This window comes from Mauremys reevesii, linkage group 3 (genome assembly GCF_016161935.1).
Source record: "Mauremys reevesii isolate NIE-2019 linkage group 3, ASM1616193v1, whole genome shotgun sequence".
Lineage (NCBI taxonomy): Eukaryota > Metazoa > Chordata > Testudines > Geoemydidae > Mauremys > Mauremys reevesii.
The window spans coordinates 33,045,557-33,066,571 of NC_052625.1; the positions used below are offsets into that span (position 1 = coordinate 33,045,557).

Here is a 21,015-nt window from a genome sequence, read left to right on the forward strand (position 1 = left end):
CCCCTGGAGTGGCGCCGCTATAGCGCTAGATATATACCCCAGCCGACCCGTCCGCCCCTCAGTTCCTTCTTGCCGGCTACTCCGACAGTGGGGAAGGAGGGCGGGTCTGGAATGGATAGGAGCAACACATCTCGAAGAACAACAGTTACAATGGTGAGTAACCGTCTTTTCTTCTTCGAGTGATTGCTCCTATGCATTCCAGTTAGGTGATTCCCAAGCCTTACCTAGGTGGTTGGGTCGGAGTGAGACGTGGCAGAGTGTAAGACTGCTGAGCCAAAGGCTGCATCGTCTCTGGACTGTTGCACCAGTGCATAGTGGGAAGCAAAGGTGTGAATTGACGACCAGGTTGCCGCTCGACAGATGTCCTGAATGGGGACATGGGCCAGGAAGGCGGCAGAAGAGGCTTGCCCTCTTGTAGAGTGAGCGGAGAGATGACCAGCCGGAACCTGAGCAAGCTCGTAGCATGTCTTGATACATGACGTCACCCAGGCCGAAATCTGCCGAGAAGAGACCGGCATGCCCTTCATGCGATCTGCTACCGCGACAAAGAGCTGGGGCGAACGGCAGAAAGGCTTCGTCCGGTCTATGTAAAAGGCGAGGGCCCTACGCACGTCAAGGCTGTGAAGCTGTTGTTCCCTACGGGATGCGTGCGGCTTCGGGAAGAAGACCGGGAGGAATATGTCCTGGTTCACATGGAAAGCCGACACTACCTTAGGCAGGAAGGCGGGGTGTGGCCGAAGCTGCACTTTGTCCTTATGGAAGATAGTGTATGGCGGGTCGGCTGTTAGGGCACGAAGCTCAGAGACTCGTCTCGCCGAAGTAATCGCGACGAGGAAGGCCGTTTTCCAGGACAAGTAGAGAAGGGAACAGGTGGCCAAGGGCTCAAAGGGGGCTCCCATAAGCTTGGCTAAGACCAAGTTCAAATCCCAGATAGGAGTTGGGCGCCGTACCGGAGGGTATAAGCGTTCTAGCCCCTTAAGAAAACGGGAAACCACATGATTGGAGAAGACGGAACGTTCCCCAGTGCTGGGCCTAAAGGTGGAATTTGCCGCCAGGTGCACCTTCAAGGAGGAGATAGCGAGGCCTTGCTCCTTGAGGGACCAGAGATAGTCCAGGATCTTGGGAATAGGTATGAGGAGAGGGTTGAGACCTTTCTGATTACACCAGAGCGCGAAACGCTTCCACTTGGCGAGGTAAGTCGACCGAGTGGAAGGCTTCCTGCTCTCCAGCAGCACCTGCTGCACTGCAGCGGAACAGTCCCGCTCCACTCGGGTTAGCCACGCAGGAGCCAAGCTGTCAGGTGGAGGGACTGCAGGTCCGGGTGGCGAAGCCTGCCGAAGTCGTGCGTTATGAGGTCCGGCCATAACGGGAGGGGTATAGGATCCGCTACTGAGAGATCGAACAGCAGGGTGTACCAGTGCTGTCTCGGCCACGCCGGAGCAATGAGAATGAGGCGGGCTCTGTCCCTCCGGAGCTTGAGCAGGACCCGATGCACAAGGGGGAACGGAGGGAAGGCATACAGTAGGTGATCCGTCCACGGGAGGAGGAATGTGTCCGAGAGGGAGCCGTGGGAACTGCCCTGGTAAGAGCAGAACAGATAGCATTTCCTGTTCTCTCTGGAGGCAAAAAGTCTATTCGGGGAAAACCCCACCTCTGGAAAATTGTGTGGACCACATCTGGACGAATCGACCACTCGTGGGAGAGGAAAGACCTGCTGAGACGGTCTGCCAGCGTGTTCTGCACTCCCAGGAGAAACGATGCTACTATGTGTATTGAGTGGGCTATGCAAAAGTCCCACAGTTGCATCGCTTCCGTGCAAAGCAGGGAGGAACGTGCTCCGCCCTGCTTGTTGATGTAGAACATCGCTGTCGTGTTGTCTGAGAAGACGGACACGCAGCGACCTTGGAGGTGGGAGTGAAAAGTCTGACACGCCAAGCGAACCGCTCGCAGTTCCCTGACGTTGATGTGGAGGGTCAGCTCGCGGGGTGACCAGAGGCCCTGGGTGTGTAGGCTGCCGAGGTGCGCACCCCACCCCATGGCCGAGGCGTCCGTAGTCAGAGTGATGGAGGGGTGAGGGGGGCGGAACGGGACTCCAGCGCACACCACCCCTGGGTCCAACCACCAGTTGAGCGACTCGAGGGCCGACTTCGGGATCGTGACCACCGTGTCTATAGAATCCCTGTGCGGGCTGTAAACCGACGCCAACCAAGTTTGAAAGGTGCGAAGACGGAGCTTCGCGTATAGGGTCACGAAAGTGCACACCGCCATGTGGCCTAGGAGGCTGAGGCAGGTGCGCACCATTGTCGTCAGGAAGGACTGCATGCTTTGGATGATGGCAGTCATGGACTGGTGCCGAGGCAGAGGGAGGCAGGCCCTGGCTAGATTGGAGTCCAGGACCGCGCCGATGAAGTCTATCCTCTGCATTGGAGCCAAGGTAGACTTCTCGGCGTTGATCATAAGGCCTAGGTGTTGAAATAGGCCTATGACCTCGGCCATTTGTTGCGCTACGAGCTGCTGGGACGTTCCGCGGAACAGCCAGTCATTGAGATACGGGTACACATGTATTCGGCGACGGCGAAGGGCCGCGGCGACCACCGCCATGCACTTGGTGAAGACCCTCAGTGCCGTGGAAAGGCCGAAGGGGAGCACCGTAAACTGGTAGTGCTGGCGGTTGACGACAAAGTGCAGGTAGCGTCGATGAGGAGGGTAAATCGTGATATGGAAATACACATCCTTCATGTCGAGGGCGGCAAACCAGTCTCCCGGATCCAGGGAGGGGATAATGGTCCCCAGGGTGATCATGCGGAACTTGAGCTTGACCAGAAATCTGTTGAGCTCTCGGAGGTCGAGGATTGGTCGCAGACCTCCCTTCGCCTTGGGGATTAGGAAATATCGGGAATAAAAAACCCTGCCCCGCATGCCTTCCGGCACCTCTTCTATGGCACCCAAACTCAACAGAGTCTCGACCTCTTGCAAGAGGAATTGCTCGTGAGAGGGGTCCCTGAAGAGGGACGGGTAGGGTGGGTGGGAGGGAGGGGGCGAAACAAACTGGAGGCGGTAACCAGACTCCACCGTGCGAAGTACCCAGCTGTTGGATGTTATCTGGGACCAAGCCGGTAGGAACTGGGAGAGACAGTTGGAAAACAACGGGGAAGGATCCGGTAAAGAAACTGGTGGGCCGTCCTCGGGCGTCCCATCAAAAGTTCTGTTTGGGCCCTGAAGTAGGCTTCGAGGGCGGTTGGGACTGGTTTCCCTGATTACCCAACTGCCTGTGCCGGTTCACTCTGCCCTGGCGCCTGTTATCCGGCCGCGGTCTGGGCTGGTTGAACGGGCGGTACGGCTGTGGCCGGAAGGACCTCCTCTGGGTAACCAGCGTATGCATGCCCAGGGAGCGAATCGTGATTCGACCATCTTTAAGGGTCTGCAGCCTTGAGTCTGTCTTTTCAGAAAAGAGACCCTGGCCATCAAATGGCAAGTCCTGGATGGCGTGTTGGACCTCCGGCGGCAACGTGGAGGCCTGAAGCCATGAAATTCTCCTCATGGTAACTCCAGAGGCCAAAGTCCTGGCTCCCGAATCTGCAGAGTCCAGAGAGGCTTGGAGGGCCGACCGGGACGCTTTCTTACCCTCCTCAACCAGGGCCACGAACTCAGGCCGGGAGTCGGATGGCACAAGCTCAGAGAACTTCGAGAGGGACACCAAGGTGTTACAGGTGTACCTGCTGAGGAGAGCCAGCTAGTTGGCAACTCTTAACTGGAGGCCACCGGCCGAATAGACCTTATGGCCCCAAAAGGTCCATGCTCTGCGCTTCTTTGGATTTAGGCGCTGGCGCTTGCTGGCCATGTCACTCATGGTCATTAACCGACTGGACCACCAAGGAGCATGGAGCGTGTATAGGTACTCGTATCCCTTGGATGGGACCGAGTATTTTCTTTCCACCCCCCGAGCGGTTGGAGGGATGGAAGCTGGTGACTGCCAAACAGTGTCCGCATTCCGCTGGATAGTGCGGATAAAGGGCAGGGCTACATGAAGAGGCGCATCCGCTCCGATTATGTTGACGACAGGGTCGTCATCTTCTGCCACCTCCTCAACTGGCAGATTTATGTTTTGGGCCACCCGTCGCAACAAGTCCTGACGGGCCCGAAGGTCGATCGGGGGAGGGCCCAAGGCGGACGCCCCTGCCACCGCCTCATCCGGGGAGGAAGAGGATGACAGGCCCGGGACCAGAGTGTCCTGCGGGGGTTCAGTGAGCTGCTGCGGGGCCTCCTCGACGGGGGGATGCTCCGCATCTACGGATGTCAGCGGCCCCCTACCACGGCTGTGGGAGTAGGTCTGCTGACCGTAGCCTCAGGCGCCCTGTGGTCGGATGTCCTGGAGCGCTGAGTGGAAAAGGGAACTCCTTGAGTCTCATGGTAGGCCCATGGAGTCCAGAAGCCCTATTGAGGAGGTCCCTGGTCTTGCCCTTGAGACTCGGTGCGCTGATCAGCTGCGCTGTCGGCCTGAGAGGAGACAGACAGCTGTCTCGAAGGCCACGGCGGTGCAGAGAGGCTGTGTGACTGCGCCGTCGACGCCGCCGGTCTGTCCCTGGACGGTGCTGGAGAACGGTGCCGGCCTTCGCGGTGCCGGGAATGAGACCGGGACCATCGACGGTGCCGGGAGGTCGACCGGGATCTCGAGTCTCGACGGTGGGAGCGGCTGTGGGAGGACCGGTACCGGGAACAGTACCGAGAGCCGGATCGGTGCCGATAGCGCCTGTAAGGAGACCGGGACCAGGATCGTCTCTGCGAGTACAACCGGGACTGCGAGCGGTGCCGAGATCTGGAGCGGCGTGAACGTGAACGTCTCCGGGACAGGGACCTGGAGTACCATCTGTCCTGCCTGTCAGGGGAAGGAGGCCTCATTACAGCCGGCTTGCCCGCTGACTTAACAACCCGCACCGGCGGTGCCGGGGGTTGAGGATGCGTTGGCTCCGTCAACGCTATCAGCTCTCTTGCCATCGAGAAGGTTTCAGGTGTCGACGGGAGAGCGAGCTCGACCGCGGTATGCACCGGGGAGCAAGGAGGTACCGGACTCGATGGCCCTTGCGGTGCCAGAGTCAACGGTACAGCACACGGTAGATGCGCTGTCGGAGTCGGTGCCGGGGGCGCCGGTGCCGGTGGTCGGGCGAGAGGTCCTGAAGCAGAGACCTTGGAGGACGTCTGTGCAGCCTTACGTTTCCTCGAGGGAGAGAGAGAACGGTGCCGGGGGGCCGGTGCCGGCTGCTGCTTCGTTGTGGCCTCGGTACTGGAACGGCCAGGAACCGCTGGAGCGCTCCGCACCGAAGAGGTCTGTGGAGCAGCCGGTGTCGGCACCGCAGGGCTAAGTGCCGACTCCATCAGGAGCTGCTTCAAACGAAAGTCCCGCTCCTTTTTTGTCCTTGGCTTAAAGGACTTGCAAATGCGGCACTTATCTGCAAGATGAGACTCTCCTAAGCACCGCAGGCAGGAATCGTGGGGGTCTCCAATCGGCATTGGCCGCTGGCAGGCCGAGCACGGCTTAAATCCCGGTGCCTTGGGCATGAGCCCGCACCGGGTTGGGAAAAAGAAGGGCTTAGCCCCTCGATTTCCCCTAACTAACTAACACTAAGTACAACAAACTATTTAAACTAATCTAACTAACTATATACAACAAGTATGAGAAAGAAAGCAGTGAGAAGCTAGGGCTGTGGAGGACAACTATGCACTCCACTGTTCCAACGACCATCACGGGCGGTAAGAAGGAACTGAGGAGCGGACAGGTCGGCTGGGGTATATATCTAGCGCTATAGCGGCGCCACTCCAGGGGGCGCCCAGCCAACCCACTGAGTGTTGCTAGGGTAAAAATCTTCCGACGAGCGTGCACACGGCGCGCGCACCCCTAACTGGAATGCATAGGAGCAATCACTCGAAGAAGAAGTAGCACTTTGCCAATCCTGGCAATGGGAATGGTAGAAGGAAGAAAGAGAAAGAACTTTCCACCCCTTCAAGCACTGAGGACAGTGGTTGGAGATAAAGTTTTATTCAAAGAGAGGAGCTTCACCTCTGACAAGAACCTTTCACATGCCAGGTTAATCTTGTGCTGCAAGAAGGAGAGCTAGGCGCAAATCCCTGTTATACAAGAAGCCTGTAGTGTCACATTGTGCAACTCAGTTTCTCTGCGCCTCAGTTCCTCATCTGTAAAATGCAGATATCAGTACTTCCTATACACATTTCTCTACCTTTGTAAACTCCCCTCAGCCAGGTTAACCTCCATCTCTGGGTTCTGAGAAGCAGACTGTCCTGCTTGCAGCATGCTCTCTCAGTCTGTGTGTGTCTCCTTGTCAGGTCTTGCTGACTCCCTAGGCAGGCTCTGGCAACTCATTCAACCTCAACCCTTTTCTGTGGTCCTCTAATGATTTGTTATCTTTTGATCCTAGGCTTAGACTTGTGAAGAGTAAGCCACTCTTAGCCTGGCTGTAGTCAGGTAGAACATATTTCCCCAAAACACCATTCACCATTGTTTCTTCAAGGCTTCTTATCCGAGTCACCGTTTTACTTTTCCTGCTTGGTTCCTTTAACAACTTGTTTTGCTCTAACTCCATAGCATAACCCATGATAAATACACACACGTAGGCATGCATCATATTGAAAAAAATAATACAGATATTTCCCAGTTGGTTCCCAGAACCCCTCAAGTGCCTAAGACAGCTAAATACAAGACTTGGCACAAGTCTTGGTGTGACTTGAAGCTGAGAAGCACCCAAATTATGAGGCATGAAAAGAAAGAGGTTATGAACTACTGGGCTATATGATAGACACCTATATAATAGCTGCTCTTCTCCCTCACGCTATGCAATCTCAGAGCTCAGGGTAAACATGGCAGAGACTCAGGTCTCACATGCCAATCATTTACTATAAAAACACAATTAAATGCAACTTTGTTTGTAAGTAGCGTATTCAGTTTGAATATCTGCCCCCTTTAGTAAACTTCTGGAATATTTTTGTATGTTTTACTAATATGATAACTAAGGCTTCCGATTTCCCCTTCTGTGAGTCATGGCTTTTTCACTGTGGCTTAAGTGTTGCCAAGCTTTCCTGAAGTTTTCCTCCCCTCCTCTGTACCAACTGTTGTAACTGCTACTAGCCTAACTGATCTCAAACTCCACCCCAACTACACACAGATAGGTTCTCTGAAATGTACAGGACTGATCACCACCCTAAATAAAGGACAGTTACTTGTTCCGTAACTGGCGTTCTTTGAGATGTGTTGCTCATGTCTATTCCACAGTAGGTGTGTGTGCTTGCCATGTGCACCGGTGTGGGAAGTTTTTCCCTTAGCAGTACCCGTACTGGGGGAGCACCACGGTGACTCCTGGGAGTGGTGCCTGTATATCACGCTATAAGGGGGACCTGGAAATTTCCACTACTTGCATCCGAAGAAGTGGATATTCACCCACGAAAGCTCATGCTGCAAAACGTCAGTTAGTCTATAAGGTGCCACGGGATTCTTTGCTGCTTTTACAGATCCAGACTAACACGGCTACTTCTCTGATACTATAAGGGGGACCGTGCACTCCCCCCACCCTCGGCTCCTTGCTGGACAACTCCAACAGAGGGGAAGGAGGGCAGGGTGTGGAATAGACATGAGTAACATCTCAAAGAAAGCCAGTTACAGAACAGGTAACTGTCCTTTCTTCTTCGAGTGATTGCTCATGTGTATTCCACAGTAGGTGATTCCAAGCCATGCCTGTTGGAGGTGGGTAGGAGTTCACGACAGGCCAGGATGGAGTACTGCCCTGCCGAACCCGGCGTCATCCCTAGACTGGGAGACGATCGCATAATGCGAAGTAAACGTGTGAACAGAGGCCCAAGAGGCTGCTCTACAAATGTCTAGGATAGGGATATGGGCTACGTAGGCAGCTGATGAGGCCTGAGCCCTCATAGAGTGTGCCCTGACGATCGGTGAGGGGAACCCCTACCAGATCATAGCACGTGCGTATGCATGAGGTGATCCAGCGGGAAAGACGTTGGGTAGAGATAGGTTGCCCTTTCACCCACTCAGCCGAGGCAACAAAAAGTTGCGAAGATTTCCAGAAAGGCTTGGTCCGATCCAGAAAAAAGGCCAACACTCTACGTACATCGAGCGTGTGGAGGCAGCATTCCTCGTTGGAGGAATGGGGCTTAGGACAGAGCATGGGGAGAAAGATGCTCTGTTCCATATGGAAGGCGGAGACCACCTTCGGAAGGAATGCCGAGCGTGGGTGAAGCTGGACTTTGTCCCTGTGGAAGACTGTATAGGGGGGTTCCGAGGTTAAGGCCCTGAGTTCTGAGACACGTCGGGCCAACGTGATTGCTACAAGGAAGGCTACCTTCCATGAGAGGTGAGACCAGGAACACGTGGGCCAGAGGCTCAAAGGGAGGACCCATGAGTCGGGACAAAACTAGGTTCAGGTCCCACTGTGGCACAGGGGGTCTAGCGTACGGGAATGAACGGTCAAGGCCCCTCAGGAAACGGGAGGTCGTAGGGTGGGAAAAGTCGAGTGCCCTTGCACCAGCAGGTGGAAGGCCGATATGGCTGCCAGGTGTACCCTGACAGAGGTGGGTGCCAGTCCCTAGATCCTAAGGGACAGGAGGTAGTACAGGATAAGCTGAAGAGGTGCGGAGGAAGGGAAGACTCCCCACTCACTCACCCACTTGGAAAACCTGGACCACTTCGCCATGTACGTCCGGCGGGTGGACAGCTTCCTACTTTCCAGGAGGACCCGCCTCACCTGCTCTGAACACCTGCCCTTCTCCTCATCTAGCCACGGAGCAACCATGCTGTCAGGTGGAGCGCAGCTAGATTGAGATGGTGGAGGCAGCTCCCATCCTGGGAGAAGAGGTCTGGGCGAAGTGGCAGCGTCCTCCGGGGGGCCACCAAGAGGCGAAGGAAGGCCCACACCAGGGCTATAAAGGATGACTCTCGCCTTGTCTGCTTTTACCCTTTGTAGGACTCTCTCAATGAGGTGGAACGGTGGGAAAGTGTAAAGGACCTGGCCTGACCACTGCAGGAGGAACACATCAGAGGTCGCACCCTTCCCCACTCCTCCCTGGAGCAGAACCAGGGGCAACGCCGGTTCTGGTGAGTTGCAAAGAGGTTGACCTGGGGAACTCCCCACTCTCGGAAGAGCCGGTGAACGACCACCGAGTGGAGTAACCACTCGTACTGGGGGGAGAAAACCCTGCTGAGGCGATCTGCTTGCGTATTGTGGACGCCCGGGAGGTGTGCAACCCGTAGGGAGATATCGTGGGAAAAACAGAACTCCCATAGGCTCAGGGCTTCCCAGCAGAGGGCTAGGGAGCGAGTTCCACCTTGCCTCTTGATGTAGTACATGGCGGCGGTGTTGTCCGTGAGGACCCTGACCACCTTGCTGTGAAGGTGCGTGTGGAAGGCCACACATGCCAACCATACTGCCCTGAGCTCTTTGACATTTATGTGAAGGGACAAATCTGGGATTAACCACGTCCCCTGGGTTTGCATGTTCCCTGTGTGGGCTTCCCAACCGACGCACTGATCACCAGGTCCATAGATGGGTTGGCATCCTGAAAGAGAACATCTTGCAGCATATTGCTTGGGTAATACCACCGTTGAAGGGAAGGCAGTATCAGGGACGGACTCGTGAGAACCTTGTCCAGCCCGTCCCAGGTCTGGGAGAATTGGGAGGCTAGCCAGAGTTGGAGGAGCCTCATTCGGAGCGTGGCATGGCGGACCATGTATGCACATGCTGCCATGTGCCCTAGAATTCTAAGGCATGCCCTTGCTGTTTTCACCGGGAAAGCCGTGACCGAGGCGATGAGACCTCTTAGGGTCTTGAACCTGTCCAGGGGGAGAGAGGTTGTGGCCCCTTGAGGAGTCCAGCAGCACCCCAATGAACTCTATGCGCTAAACTGGAACTAAGGTTGATTTGGCCTTGTTCACCACTAGGCCGAGACCGGTGCATGTCGAACGGAGCAGCTCCACGTGGGTCTTTACCTCGGAACGAGAGTCACCCTTGAGAAGCCAAACTAGGAAGTGGAGGAAGTGCCTGTGCCCCTCGAAAATATGGATGTGAAAATACACGTCCTGGAGGTCCAGGGCTGCATACCAGTCCCCGGGGTCCAAGCAGGGGATAACAGAGGCCAGGGACACCATGCAGAACTTGGAGCAGGCCAGAAAATGGTTTAGGTCCCACAGGTCCAGGATGGGCCTGAGGCCCCCTTTGGCCTTCAGGATCAGGAAGTACCAGGAGTAGAACCCTTTGCCCTGGAATTCTACAGGTATTCTTTCCACCACCCCTAGGTGCAGTAGATGGTCCACCTCCTGCCCTAGGAGATGTGCCTGCTCTGGGTCCCCCAGGCCTACAGGGGAGGGCGGGGTGCAACCCATGATGGTGGTTGGAAATGGTGCTGAGGACCCACTGGTCCAATGTTATGGTGGACCACGCCATGTGGAAGGCAGACAATCAGTTGCAGAACACAAACTTTATTAATTGGGGGGAGTCTCCCTGGCAACTGGCCCTGTGCCCCCCTGGCAAATAGTCAAAACTGCCTCTTTCCCTGTCTCTTGCCCCTAGAGGGCCCAGGCTGAGGGCCGGAGCGGGACTGCCGCTGAGACCAGCGTTTTTGGTCTCTCAGTCTCTTATACAAGGGCTCGTATCTGCTCCTTGCAGGTTAAGCCGATGGTTGCGGTTTGGTCTTGTCCTTAGCTGGAGGGACGTAGAGGCCCAAGGTCTGCAGGGTGGTGTGGGAATCCTTCATCCCATGCAGTCTGACATCCGTCTGGTCCGCAAAGAGCGCTTTCCCATCAAACGGGAGGTCTTGCATAAGGGATTGGGCCTCCATCGACAGTCCAGACAGGAGGAGCCACGACGCCCTGCGTGTGGAAATCGCTAAGGCCATCGAGTGGGCTACAGTGTTGGCTGCGCCCGACGCCGCTTGCAGTGCCGCTTTAGCCGCTGCCGCCCCCTCTTCCACTAGAGCCTTAAAGTCCTTCCTGTCCCGGTCTGGACTTAGGGAGACTCCCACAGGTTAAAGTCATATCTCCTCACTAAGGCCTGGTGGTTGGCTACCCTGAGCTGGAAACTTGCCAAGGAATAAAATTTTCTACCAAAGAAGTCCAATCATCTGGCGTCCTTATTTTTGGGGGTAGGTGCAGGCTGGCCCTGTCGCTCTCTGTGGTTTACCGACTCTACCACAAGCGAGTTAGGTGCCGGGTGGGAATAGAGGTACTCATGGCCCTTGGCCGGCACAAAGTACTTCCTTTCAGCCTTCTTGGAGATTGGGGCCAAGGAGGCAGGAGTTTGCCACAGGGTGTTGGAAATGTTGGCTAAACCCTGGTGCTGGGGCAGAGCCACATGGCCCGGTGCCAAGGGAGATAACACGTTAAAGAGGGAATCGGAAGGGCGCTCCATCTCCTCGGCCTTCAGTTGGATGCTGGATGCCATCCTTTTTAGCAGGTCTTGGTGTGCCTTAAAATCCTTCCGAGGGATTGATGGTGGAGGAGCCATTATGGTGTCATCCGGTGCTGGGTAAAGAGCCGGCACAGAGCCGTAGGCTTTAGTCAGTACCAGGGGATCAAGCCCCAGATCCGAGTCTGGGCATGGGTCCACTGACTCATGGTCCATCGATTTGTCTCTTAGGCGGCCAGACAAGGCTTATGGAGCCTGAGACGCTCCAGCGACTGAGCGGGCCCCCATCTGGCCAAGCATCAGCAGCCACGGTGCCCATTGGCACCACTGTCCCTGCCACGGGGCCCCTTGCCACTGACCCGGTTGAGGGTCCAGTGGAGGTAGTTGTCCCGGCTGAGCCGCACGGGCCGAAGATGGGCGGCTGGGTGCTAAGGCTGAGGTCACCGTTGAGCGCATAGTCTCATGGGAACGGTACGAGCGGCGGTGCCTGCGATGCCGCCTCCCTCGGGACCTGGACCTCGATGTTGAGGAACGGTACCTGCCCGAAGTGCTGCTTCGGTACCCATTACGGCATCGCGAGCTCCAGTGCCCCTGCGCCGAGGCATCATGAGGGAAATCTCGAGTGCTACGTTTAGTTGGATGGGAACCGGAATGAGAACGACAACGTGTATCCCATTGAGACTGGCTGCGGTAGTCACGTTGTGAAGGTAAATGTTCCCGGTGCCTCTCTCAATGCCTGTGCTTGTTGGCAGGCGGCGTAGAGGGTCCCCCAGATTCCCGTCCGGGTGGTGACTGGGATGGCCTGGTTGGCGTCGAGGGAGGGCGAGAGCTGCCGGACAACTGGTCGCTGCGCGCCAAACGGTGCAGAGAGCGGTCCTCGGACTGGGAACTGCGACCCGCAGGAGTGATTTGATGGGCACCCAATGGAGGCTTGCTGCAGGACCGGGGGCTCAACACAGGCTGCGTGCCTGGAACCGGCAGACTCATGATGTCTTTTGCAGCCTGCATCGCCTCTGGCGTCAACAGCATCCGCACTGGTGGAGGCCTTGAGCTTTTGTGGGGGACCACGGGCTGCCTGATGTGGGACCAGCCTCCCCTCTTTCCTTGTCTCGGCGCCACTGCAAGGTAGGGCTCTTTCCCTGTTTCTTGGAGGGGGAGCGGTGCCGGCTGGTCGAGGGGGCCTCGCTACGCACCGGTGATGCGGCGGCGGGTGCCGAGTCCACCCGGCATGCTGGAGTTGGGGCCAATGCGATTCCATCAGGAGAGCATGGAGTCTAATGTCTCTCTCCTTCTTGGTCAGCGGCTTGAATGACCTGCTGCTCTTACAACGTTTGCTGATGTTTGCTGAGTGTCTCACCCAAGCAGCGGAGACACTCAGCATGCGGGTCACTCATAGGCATAGAACAGCAACAGGAGTCGCACGACTTGAAGCCCCAGGCATGCCCCGAGCCCGCTCTAACAACTGAAGTAACAATTCCACGAATGGTACCACTAAGGTCAGGTAGAAGAGTTGGAGCACAAAGTTCCAACTACCTTCACTGGCGGCAAGAAGGAACTGAGGGTAGGGGGAGCACACGGTCCCCCTTATAGTGCGATATACAGGTGCCATTCCAGGGGTCGCCGCGGTGCTCCCCCCCGCCCATGGGCACTCCTAAGGGAAAATCTTCCAACACCGGTGCATGTGGCGAGCATGGACACCTACTGTGGAATACACATGAGCAATCACTCGAAGAAGAACCAGAACCACACTGCACTTAGGCACTCAAACAGGACATACTTTGCAGGTGCAGCAAGATTAAAAGTGTTAGCCAAAGTATGTGTTATACGTATTGCACACCATATCAATATGTATTACACATTATATTAACATTATATAAATGTTAGCACAAAGTCATGCTAAATTGCATTCTGCTCACTCAGGCTGAGGTATATAGCCCACAATACCCTGCACAGCACAATTCTGCACTTCGCATAGGTGGATGCAGAACTTGTCAAAACCAAGACATGTGAATGCTCTGCCCTGGTACAAGTTTGGGAGGTGCCTTCACAGGCAACTGGTTTTGGAATGTGTCCAAAAATAGAATAAGGAAAAATGATACCGGAAAAATAAGGTACAAATTTATTTGGTAAATTTTAGTCCTGGATGATGTACAGAGTGTTTTTAGCTCATAAACAGTTACAATATAAATACAGACAGTTTTGGGAGCGTATTTCGGAGCACAGCTTCTGTGTAAGGTGAACTAAATGCTGTGACTGCTTCCCAGAAGGAGTGGTAACGTATTACCATATGTACTCATTCATAAGCCGAATTTTTTTAGTAAAAAAAAGGGAAGCACCAGAGAAGGGGGTCGGCTTATGAACGGGTATAGAGAGGGAGAGGTGGGACACAGCTCTTCCCCCCAACAGAGGGAGCGAGGAGAGGCAGCACAGCCAGCAGAGACAGAAGGGAAGAGGTGGGGCCAGAGTCTCTCTGCTTCTGGCCACTCTGCTCTCCCCCCAGCCTCTGAAGCAGCTGCAGCTCCAGGGCTGGCAGGCTGCAGCCACGCCACCCGGCCCGGCCCGCCAGAGCATGCTGCGGCCGCACCGCCCGGCCCAACCCATTAGAACATGCTGTGGCCACACCGCCCAGTCTGGCCCGCTGGAGCAGGCTGTGACCACACTGCCCAGCCTGCTGGCGTAGCTCTAGCCAGGCCAGAGACATCCTCCCCTGGCCCTCCCCAGATAAGGTGGGAAGGGATGGGATGGGGAGAGTGTGGGGGGTCCCGGGCTAGGGGTCATGTGGGGGGTGGTCACAGGGGTTACTCCCCTGACCCCCAGCTTCTCCCCCCCCAAAAATTTCTCCACCAGTTGCTGTCCTGGCCTGTCAGGGTAAGCAGCTGGCACACCCAACACTTTGTTGACTTAGGTTTAACTCTGTGTCTGCGGATGCTCAAGGTAAACAAACCATCTTGGCCTGCCAGTGGCTTATCCTGATGGCCCAGGAGCCAAAGTTTGCTGACCCCTGAATTATAGGGTCGGCTTATGAACGGGTCATAATTTTTTTCCCATTTTTACTTATCCATCTTGGGGGGGGGGGGGTCGGCTTATAAATGAACCGGCTTATGATTGAGTATATATGGTAACTCTTTCCTTTCTATATTGTACTGCTTTGTCTTTAGACTATATGTTTGGCAAAGCTTGGTTAGTTGGTCTCAAACATTTTTAATAATGAACCACAAATGTAATCAAATCAATTGTCTATGCATTAACAATAAGAGTATGAAATTAATTATCTTGTGACTTGATTTAACAGAGTTAGGATTGACCTACCATAGTTAACGCCTGTGTAAAGTTTTGTCTCTTCCAAAGACACCAGACTTGGAACCCTGCATAAAGACAAAATACACTGTATTACAAGGTAAGGAAATCTGTCTAACAAAATGAGTTTTATTGACAACTAATTTCTACTTACAAAGTAAGGTTGATACTAGTGGATGACCAAGAAGGTTTAATTTACTAATTTTGTTATTTATCTTTAACATTCTGAAAGCTAGGAATACATACTGGTCAGGTGGTTTGCCTTTTTTGAGAGCGTGAAAGCCAAGGTAAAGCCACCTTGAGTATAAAATCTTGATCCAGTTCCATTTAACAAGAGTTAGAAATGACTCATTTCTTCCAATGCATGTTCACATCAGCATGACAATGAGGGACAGTAGCACTGATACAGCCATTTATTGGATTAATTGCAGGTGAATCAGATTACTGGATAGCAGGGAACTGAATAAGAGTCTCAGGAAAGGCAGGATATATGAATTCAATAGCTTATTTTTCCCCACACCTGTGGTCCTTTCTTTAAATAAAGAAAATGGTGTGCAATGTGCCTAGGCCCAGCTGTTAATGCTAGTCTCTGAAGCCCACCACTAATAATAATCATGCCAAGAGAGTACATAATAGTCAGAACAATACAGCTACGTGACAAGTTTTTTCTTATAAAGAAAAGCTTAACCAAGACAATGATTTGGTTATGACTTGATTCTACTCTACATTTTTAGCTGTGCATTCTTAGTCCTTGTAAGATGTGTTTTTTGCACATGGTTGCATAAATAAAACAGCAGACTGTGACACTGCATGCCAATGTATCTAATGGCAAGACCAAGTCATTAGAATATACATTAAATTTTATTTCCTGTTTTGTTTCTAAAGCTACATCATAGACACTAAGGGTAAGTGGATTCAAACCCTGAAGGAAAAACCACCAGGATACTTTTCAAAGAAATTCAGGAGCTACATAAATACTGCACTAACATGTTGCAAGAACAGTATCATCCAACGGTCCATACTGCTAAATATAATTTTCCTGTAGAATTGAGGATTGTATCAACAGTGGAAATGGTGCAAAAAAAGTTAGAGAACTGGGAAGAGGAACAATATCAGTCTTTTATTGTTATAGATGTTTGCCCACTTGGCAAGAAGTGCTTATACATGTAGTACCAGCATCAGCACACATAGTCCTAACACAATAAAATGAAACAAAGCTCAACATTTAAGTTGGTGGATTGAGAGGTTAACTCGCCAAGACCAGAACTGAGGGTTATATTTACCCCAGAACAATAATTGATATCACTGATACCTAAAACAGAACAGGAAGCTACAGTCATTACATTAGGTGAGGTACTGAGGATGTCAACAACTGCAGGAAAATCCCAATATCCTAAATCCTAAAATAAAGTCTTGTAGGTAACAGACTGATTTTATTGTTTTTGTAATGTTCACATCTACACATTAATCTAAATCCCAAATCAATTAAAAAGGAAGGCATTTAGTTCAAATTTTAAAAGCTCCCAATTTAACCAAAATAGTAAATAATAATAATAATGTTTTCACTTTATTTTCCCGTCTGTGCTTCTAATAGCACTAAATAAGAAACTTGAAAATAAACACCTTTCCATACTAATAACTTTTCATTTATTTTTCCCTATGAAAAGAACTGATATTAATATGGGTGCTCCAGTTATAATGATTTGTTTGGGTACTAACACTGATTCCCGAGCAGCTCCAACATTAAGGTAAGATAGCCGTTCCCTCTAAAAGAAGACACTAATGGTGCTAGATAAAAAAATCTGTTTTTAGAAAAATGCTGGCTAATTAGCATAAATCCTTCTAAAAACAGATGTGTATATTTCTCTAATAGATATTTCCAATTTGGAAGATATTAACAACATTAAAGAAATGAAGATTACTTATTTATAACCAGAGTTCTTCAAGACGGCTCTGCATATTCCCACTTATGGGGTACTGCACCACCTATTGGTGTTTAACGGTAGAACATTCTCCAAGCAATGTCAGAGTGCTCACACTCTTACACCTCCCCTTAGCATCTCCGAACATTTTGAGGATGAGGCTATATAAGGGGATCCAGAGGCCTCTACCACCTCAGTTCCTTCTATCACCAATCCAGAGACACAGAACAAGAGGACTCTGAGAAAAAGACGGGAAGGTGGGAGGGAAGTGTGAATATGCAGCGCCATCTCAAAGAACTGGTTACAAGTAGTGATTTTCATTTCTTCGAGTGACTCTGCATACTCCCACTTATGGGTAGTTTGATCAGCAGTGCTGAAAATAATATGGAGGGAACAGAGTCCTAACTGAATAGAGACTGAAACACCGCTCTACTAAATCTAGCATCAGCCCTGGAAGCCAAATCACGAGCATAATATTTACTAAAGCACATACAAAACTCCAGGTTGCAGCCCTGCATATTTCTGAAACAGGGACTTGCTTAAGACACTGCCACAGCTTTGGTGGAACAAGTCCATACCATTATAGGTATAGAAACTCCTGAAAATGTATAACAGTCAACAATACGTTGTTTAATCCATCTAGAAATAACCTGGGGAGATATGGTATAACCCACATGACTGTTAGCATAAAACATGAATAATCTACGTGATTTTTGAAAACTTTTAGTCTTTCTTAAATAACATGCAAAAGCACTTCTTGCATCCAAAGTATATAAAACAGATTCCCCCTTATTAGTAAGCAGCTTTAGGAAAAAGACTGGCAAATTAACTGTTTGATATGAAATTCAAAAACTACTTTTGGCAAAGACCTGGGATCAGGCCTAAGAACCACCTTATCTTTATGAAAAGACATAATTGGAGGATCAGCTATCAAGGCATTTAATTCACTCACCTTTCTGACTGATGTTATTGCAATAATAAATGTGGTTGTAAGAGATATAGAATAGTCAGCCAACGGTTCAAAAGGTTGTTTCATGAGTGTGAGGAACAGGATTTCTAAAAGGGGGATACATATTAGCTAACTTCATAAACTTCTTACTCATGTTATGCACAAACAGCGATCTACCATCAACCAAAATATGGTCAGCTGAAATAACTGCCAAATGAACTTTCAAATATGAGTTAGATAACACCTCAGTTTTTTTGTGCATGAAATATTCTAAAGTACAAGGTATGGAAGCTGAGACAGGACAATCAGATTTTCCCTGCATCCAAGCCACAAATCTGGACCATTTCAAAGAACAACCTCAGCTGGTAGACAGCTTTCTAGAACTAAGAGGTACATTCTACACCGAAGAGGAACATGACTGTTCAAGAGTAATCAGAGTCAAAATCCGACTGCCCAAGACATGAGGTAAAGGGACTGAGGATCTAGATGAAGAATCCTGCCCTAGTTGCTGAGATGGAAAATCTGGAGACTGAGGAGAACATATCAATACACTGGTGGACAGTTGAAGCAGATTCATAAACCACTGCTGATGCAGCCAAACCAGGGCAATGAGAATTATCTTTGATCTGTCCTGATATATCTTCCTTACCACTCTCTGGATCAATGGAAAAGGGAGAAAAAGTGTACAGATGGTGGCTTCCCCAGTCCAGAAGGAAAGCATCCAAGATGGATTAACTGTCCCTTCCTACTCTTGAGCAAAAGACACGACATTTAGTGTTGAACCTTATAGCAAACAGGTTGACATCTGACTGAGCCCAACTGGAAAAGATGCTCTGAATCAACTCATCCTTCAGAGGTCATTAGTGCATTTGAGAACTGTCCCCAGTGAGATAATCTGCAATCACTTATTTTCTCCTGCTAAATGCAGGGCCACCAAATAAGTATCATGGAGAATACCCCAGTCCCATAAACTGATTGCTTCTGCACAGAGCTGAGCAGAGAAAGCACCCCTATTTGTTGGCCTAATACAGACTTGATGAATTATTCACTATCATTTGCACAACCCTCCCGTGTAAATGAGAGAAAACAATCTGAGGGCCAGATGAATGGCTCTTAACCCCAACAAGCCAGACAGGCTTTCCTGCTATCAAGTCCAATATGGAGACTATGAATAAAATTCCTCAGAGTGGGACAGAGATTCAATTTTTTCACATTCAGAACCAGTCCCAGGTCTGAAAAAAGAAAAAAAGACATGGCTGTAAAAGCAATGTGGCTTACTAGATCCTCATGAATAGCAGCATTCAGCAGCCAATAGTCCAAATACGGGTAAATACACATAGCCTGCTTTCACAAATGAGCCGCTACCAAAGAGAGGCACTTTGCAAAAAAATTTTAATGCTATGGACAGGCCAAATGGAAGTACCTTGTACTGGAAATGGCATCCTGCCATCATGAAATGAAGGTACTTTCAATAACCATGTTGAACAGAGATATGAAAATACACGCCCTTTAAATTGAGACCTGCAAACTAATCCATAGTTGAAAATGAAGAGATTATAGAGCCATAGTTAACATATGAGACCATGTGTTGCTCTGTACCTCGGGGGAACACCCAGCACCCCCATGTTCATCCTTATAAAATGATTGTGTGGTATCCAATGCAAAGTTTGTCATGTTGGGTGTCTTCGGAAGGCTCATGATGCACTGAGCATGGTTGTTATAGGGATGTTATAGTAATGTAACAGGTTATAATTTCGTGTATGTAGTTATGAGGCTGAAAATGTATCCTCATGGCTTAGAACAGTGGCGCTCAAACTTTTTTTTTTTTTTTTTTTTTTTTACTGGTGACCCCTTTCACATAGCAAGTCTCTGAGTGAGACCTCCCTTATAAATTAAAAACACTTTTTTATATATTTAACAGCATTATAAATGCTGGAGGCAAAGCAGGATTTGGGGTGGAGGTTGACAGCTTGTGACCCCCCATGTAATAACCTTGTGACCCCAAGGGGTCCCAACCCCCAGTTTGAGAACTCTCTCCAGAAGCAGAGAGGCAGTTCACACCTCATCAGGGCATGGATGGGACAAACCCAGACCAGCCTCACAGGAACAAATGGCATTGGCCTAGGCAGCAACAAAAGAATCTGTTAGACTCTCCAGGGAGTCACCCCCACATCTTTGGTCAGTTTGGAACTGCGATGAGGTAATGCTCACCTGACTCAAAAGGGAGGGAGGAGGCGAAAAGCCAAGAGGAAAGAAAGAACATGATAAAAGGGAGAGACATTGGCCATGCTTGCTCTCTCTCTTCCACCTACAGCTACAGACACCACACCAAGCGACTGAAGAGCTGATCAAAGGGGAGAGCCTGGCTGAAGAGCAAACAGCCAGCCTGTGGTGAGAAGCATCTAGGTTTGTAAGGACACTGAAAGTGTTAAGATCAGCTTAGAATGCGTTTTGCTTTTATTTCATTTGACCAAATCTGACTTGTTAAGTTTTGACTTATAATCACTTAAAATCTATCTTTATAGTTCATAAATCTGTTTGTTTATTCTACCTGAAGCAATGCATTTGGTCTGAAGCGTGACAGAGACTCCACTTAGGATAACAAGCCTGGTACATACCAATTTCTTTGTTAAATTGACAAATTCATATAAGCTTGCAGTGTCCACCGGGCATAACTGGACACTGCAAGATGGAGGTTCCTAGGGTTGTGTCTGGGATTGGAGATACTGGCTAGTGTCATTCGGTTGCACAATCCAAGGAGCAGTTTACATGCCAGCGGCTGTGCGTGAACAGCCCAGGAGTGGGGGTTCTCACAGCAGAGCAGGGTAAGGCTGGCTCCCAGAGTCAAGGATTGGAGTGATCTAGCAGATCACCGGTCCAGATAACACCAGAGGGGAACATCACAGACCAAAACTTGCAAATGTGCTTGTTCAGGTTTCTTAAATCTAAAATTGGATGAAACTCCCCCATTCTTTTTGTGCTCCAGAAAGTATCTTGAATAAAGCCCCTCGTCCCTCAGGAGTTTGGATATCTCCTCGATGGCCGCTATCTGTGCACTTCTGAAATAACAGTCTCATGAGATGGTTCCCAGAAAAGAGAAAGGTAGGGGCAACTGAAAGGGGGTAATTTCTCAAACAGAATGGCATAGTCCTTCTCTGTAATTTCTAAGACCCATTTGTCCAACATAATAAGATTCTATTTGCTAACAAAATGTGGTAGCCTGTCTCTAAACAGAGGAAGGGGAGGGTCCTCGCTGACTGGTTCAACTCAATTCTCACATCAAATCTGAGGCCTGGTGTTCAACGAAGACAAGAGGAAAGGAGCAGACTGCTTAGATAGGCCTCAATTTAAAAGACCTCTTTTTGCACTGGCTCTGGAAGCACATAGCCTACTATTGCCGCTGTTGACATTTTTGATTTGATGAGAA

The 21,015-nt window shown here is 50.7% G+C and overlaps 1 protein-coding gene across 1 annotated transcript in view; it reads right to left on the bottom strand.

Moving 5' to 3' along the window:
* The window catches only part of PSME4 (proteasome activator subunit 4), a 236,595-nt gene that overhangs the window by 98,226 nt on the left and 117,354 nt on the right, over positions 1–21,015 (bottom strand). The window contains exon 21 of the mRNA XM_039529281.1: positions 14,730–14,785. Coding sequence (XP_039385215.1) covers positions 14,730–14,785 — 56 coding nt within the window. The remainder of the gene's footprint in view (positions 1–14,729; positions 14,786–21,015) is intronic.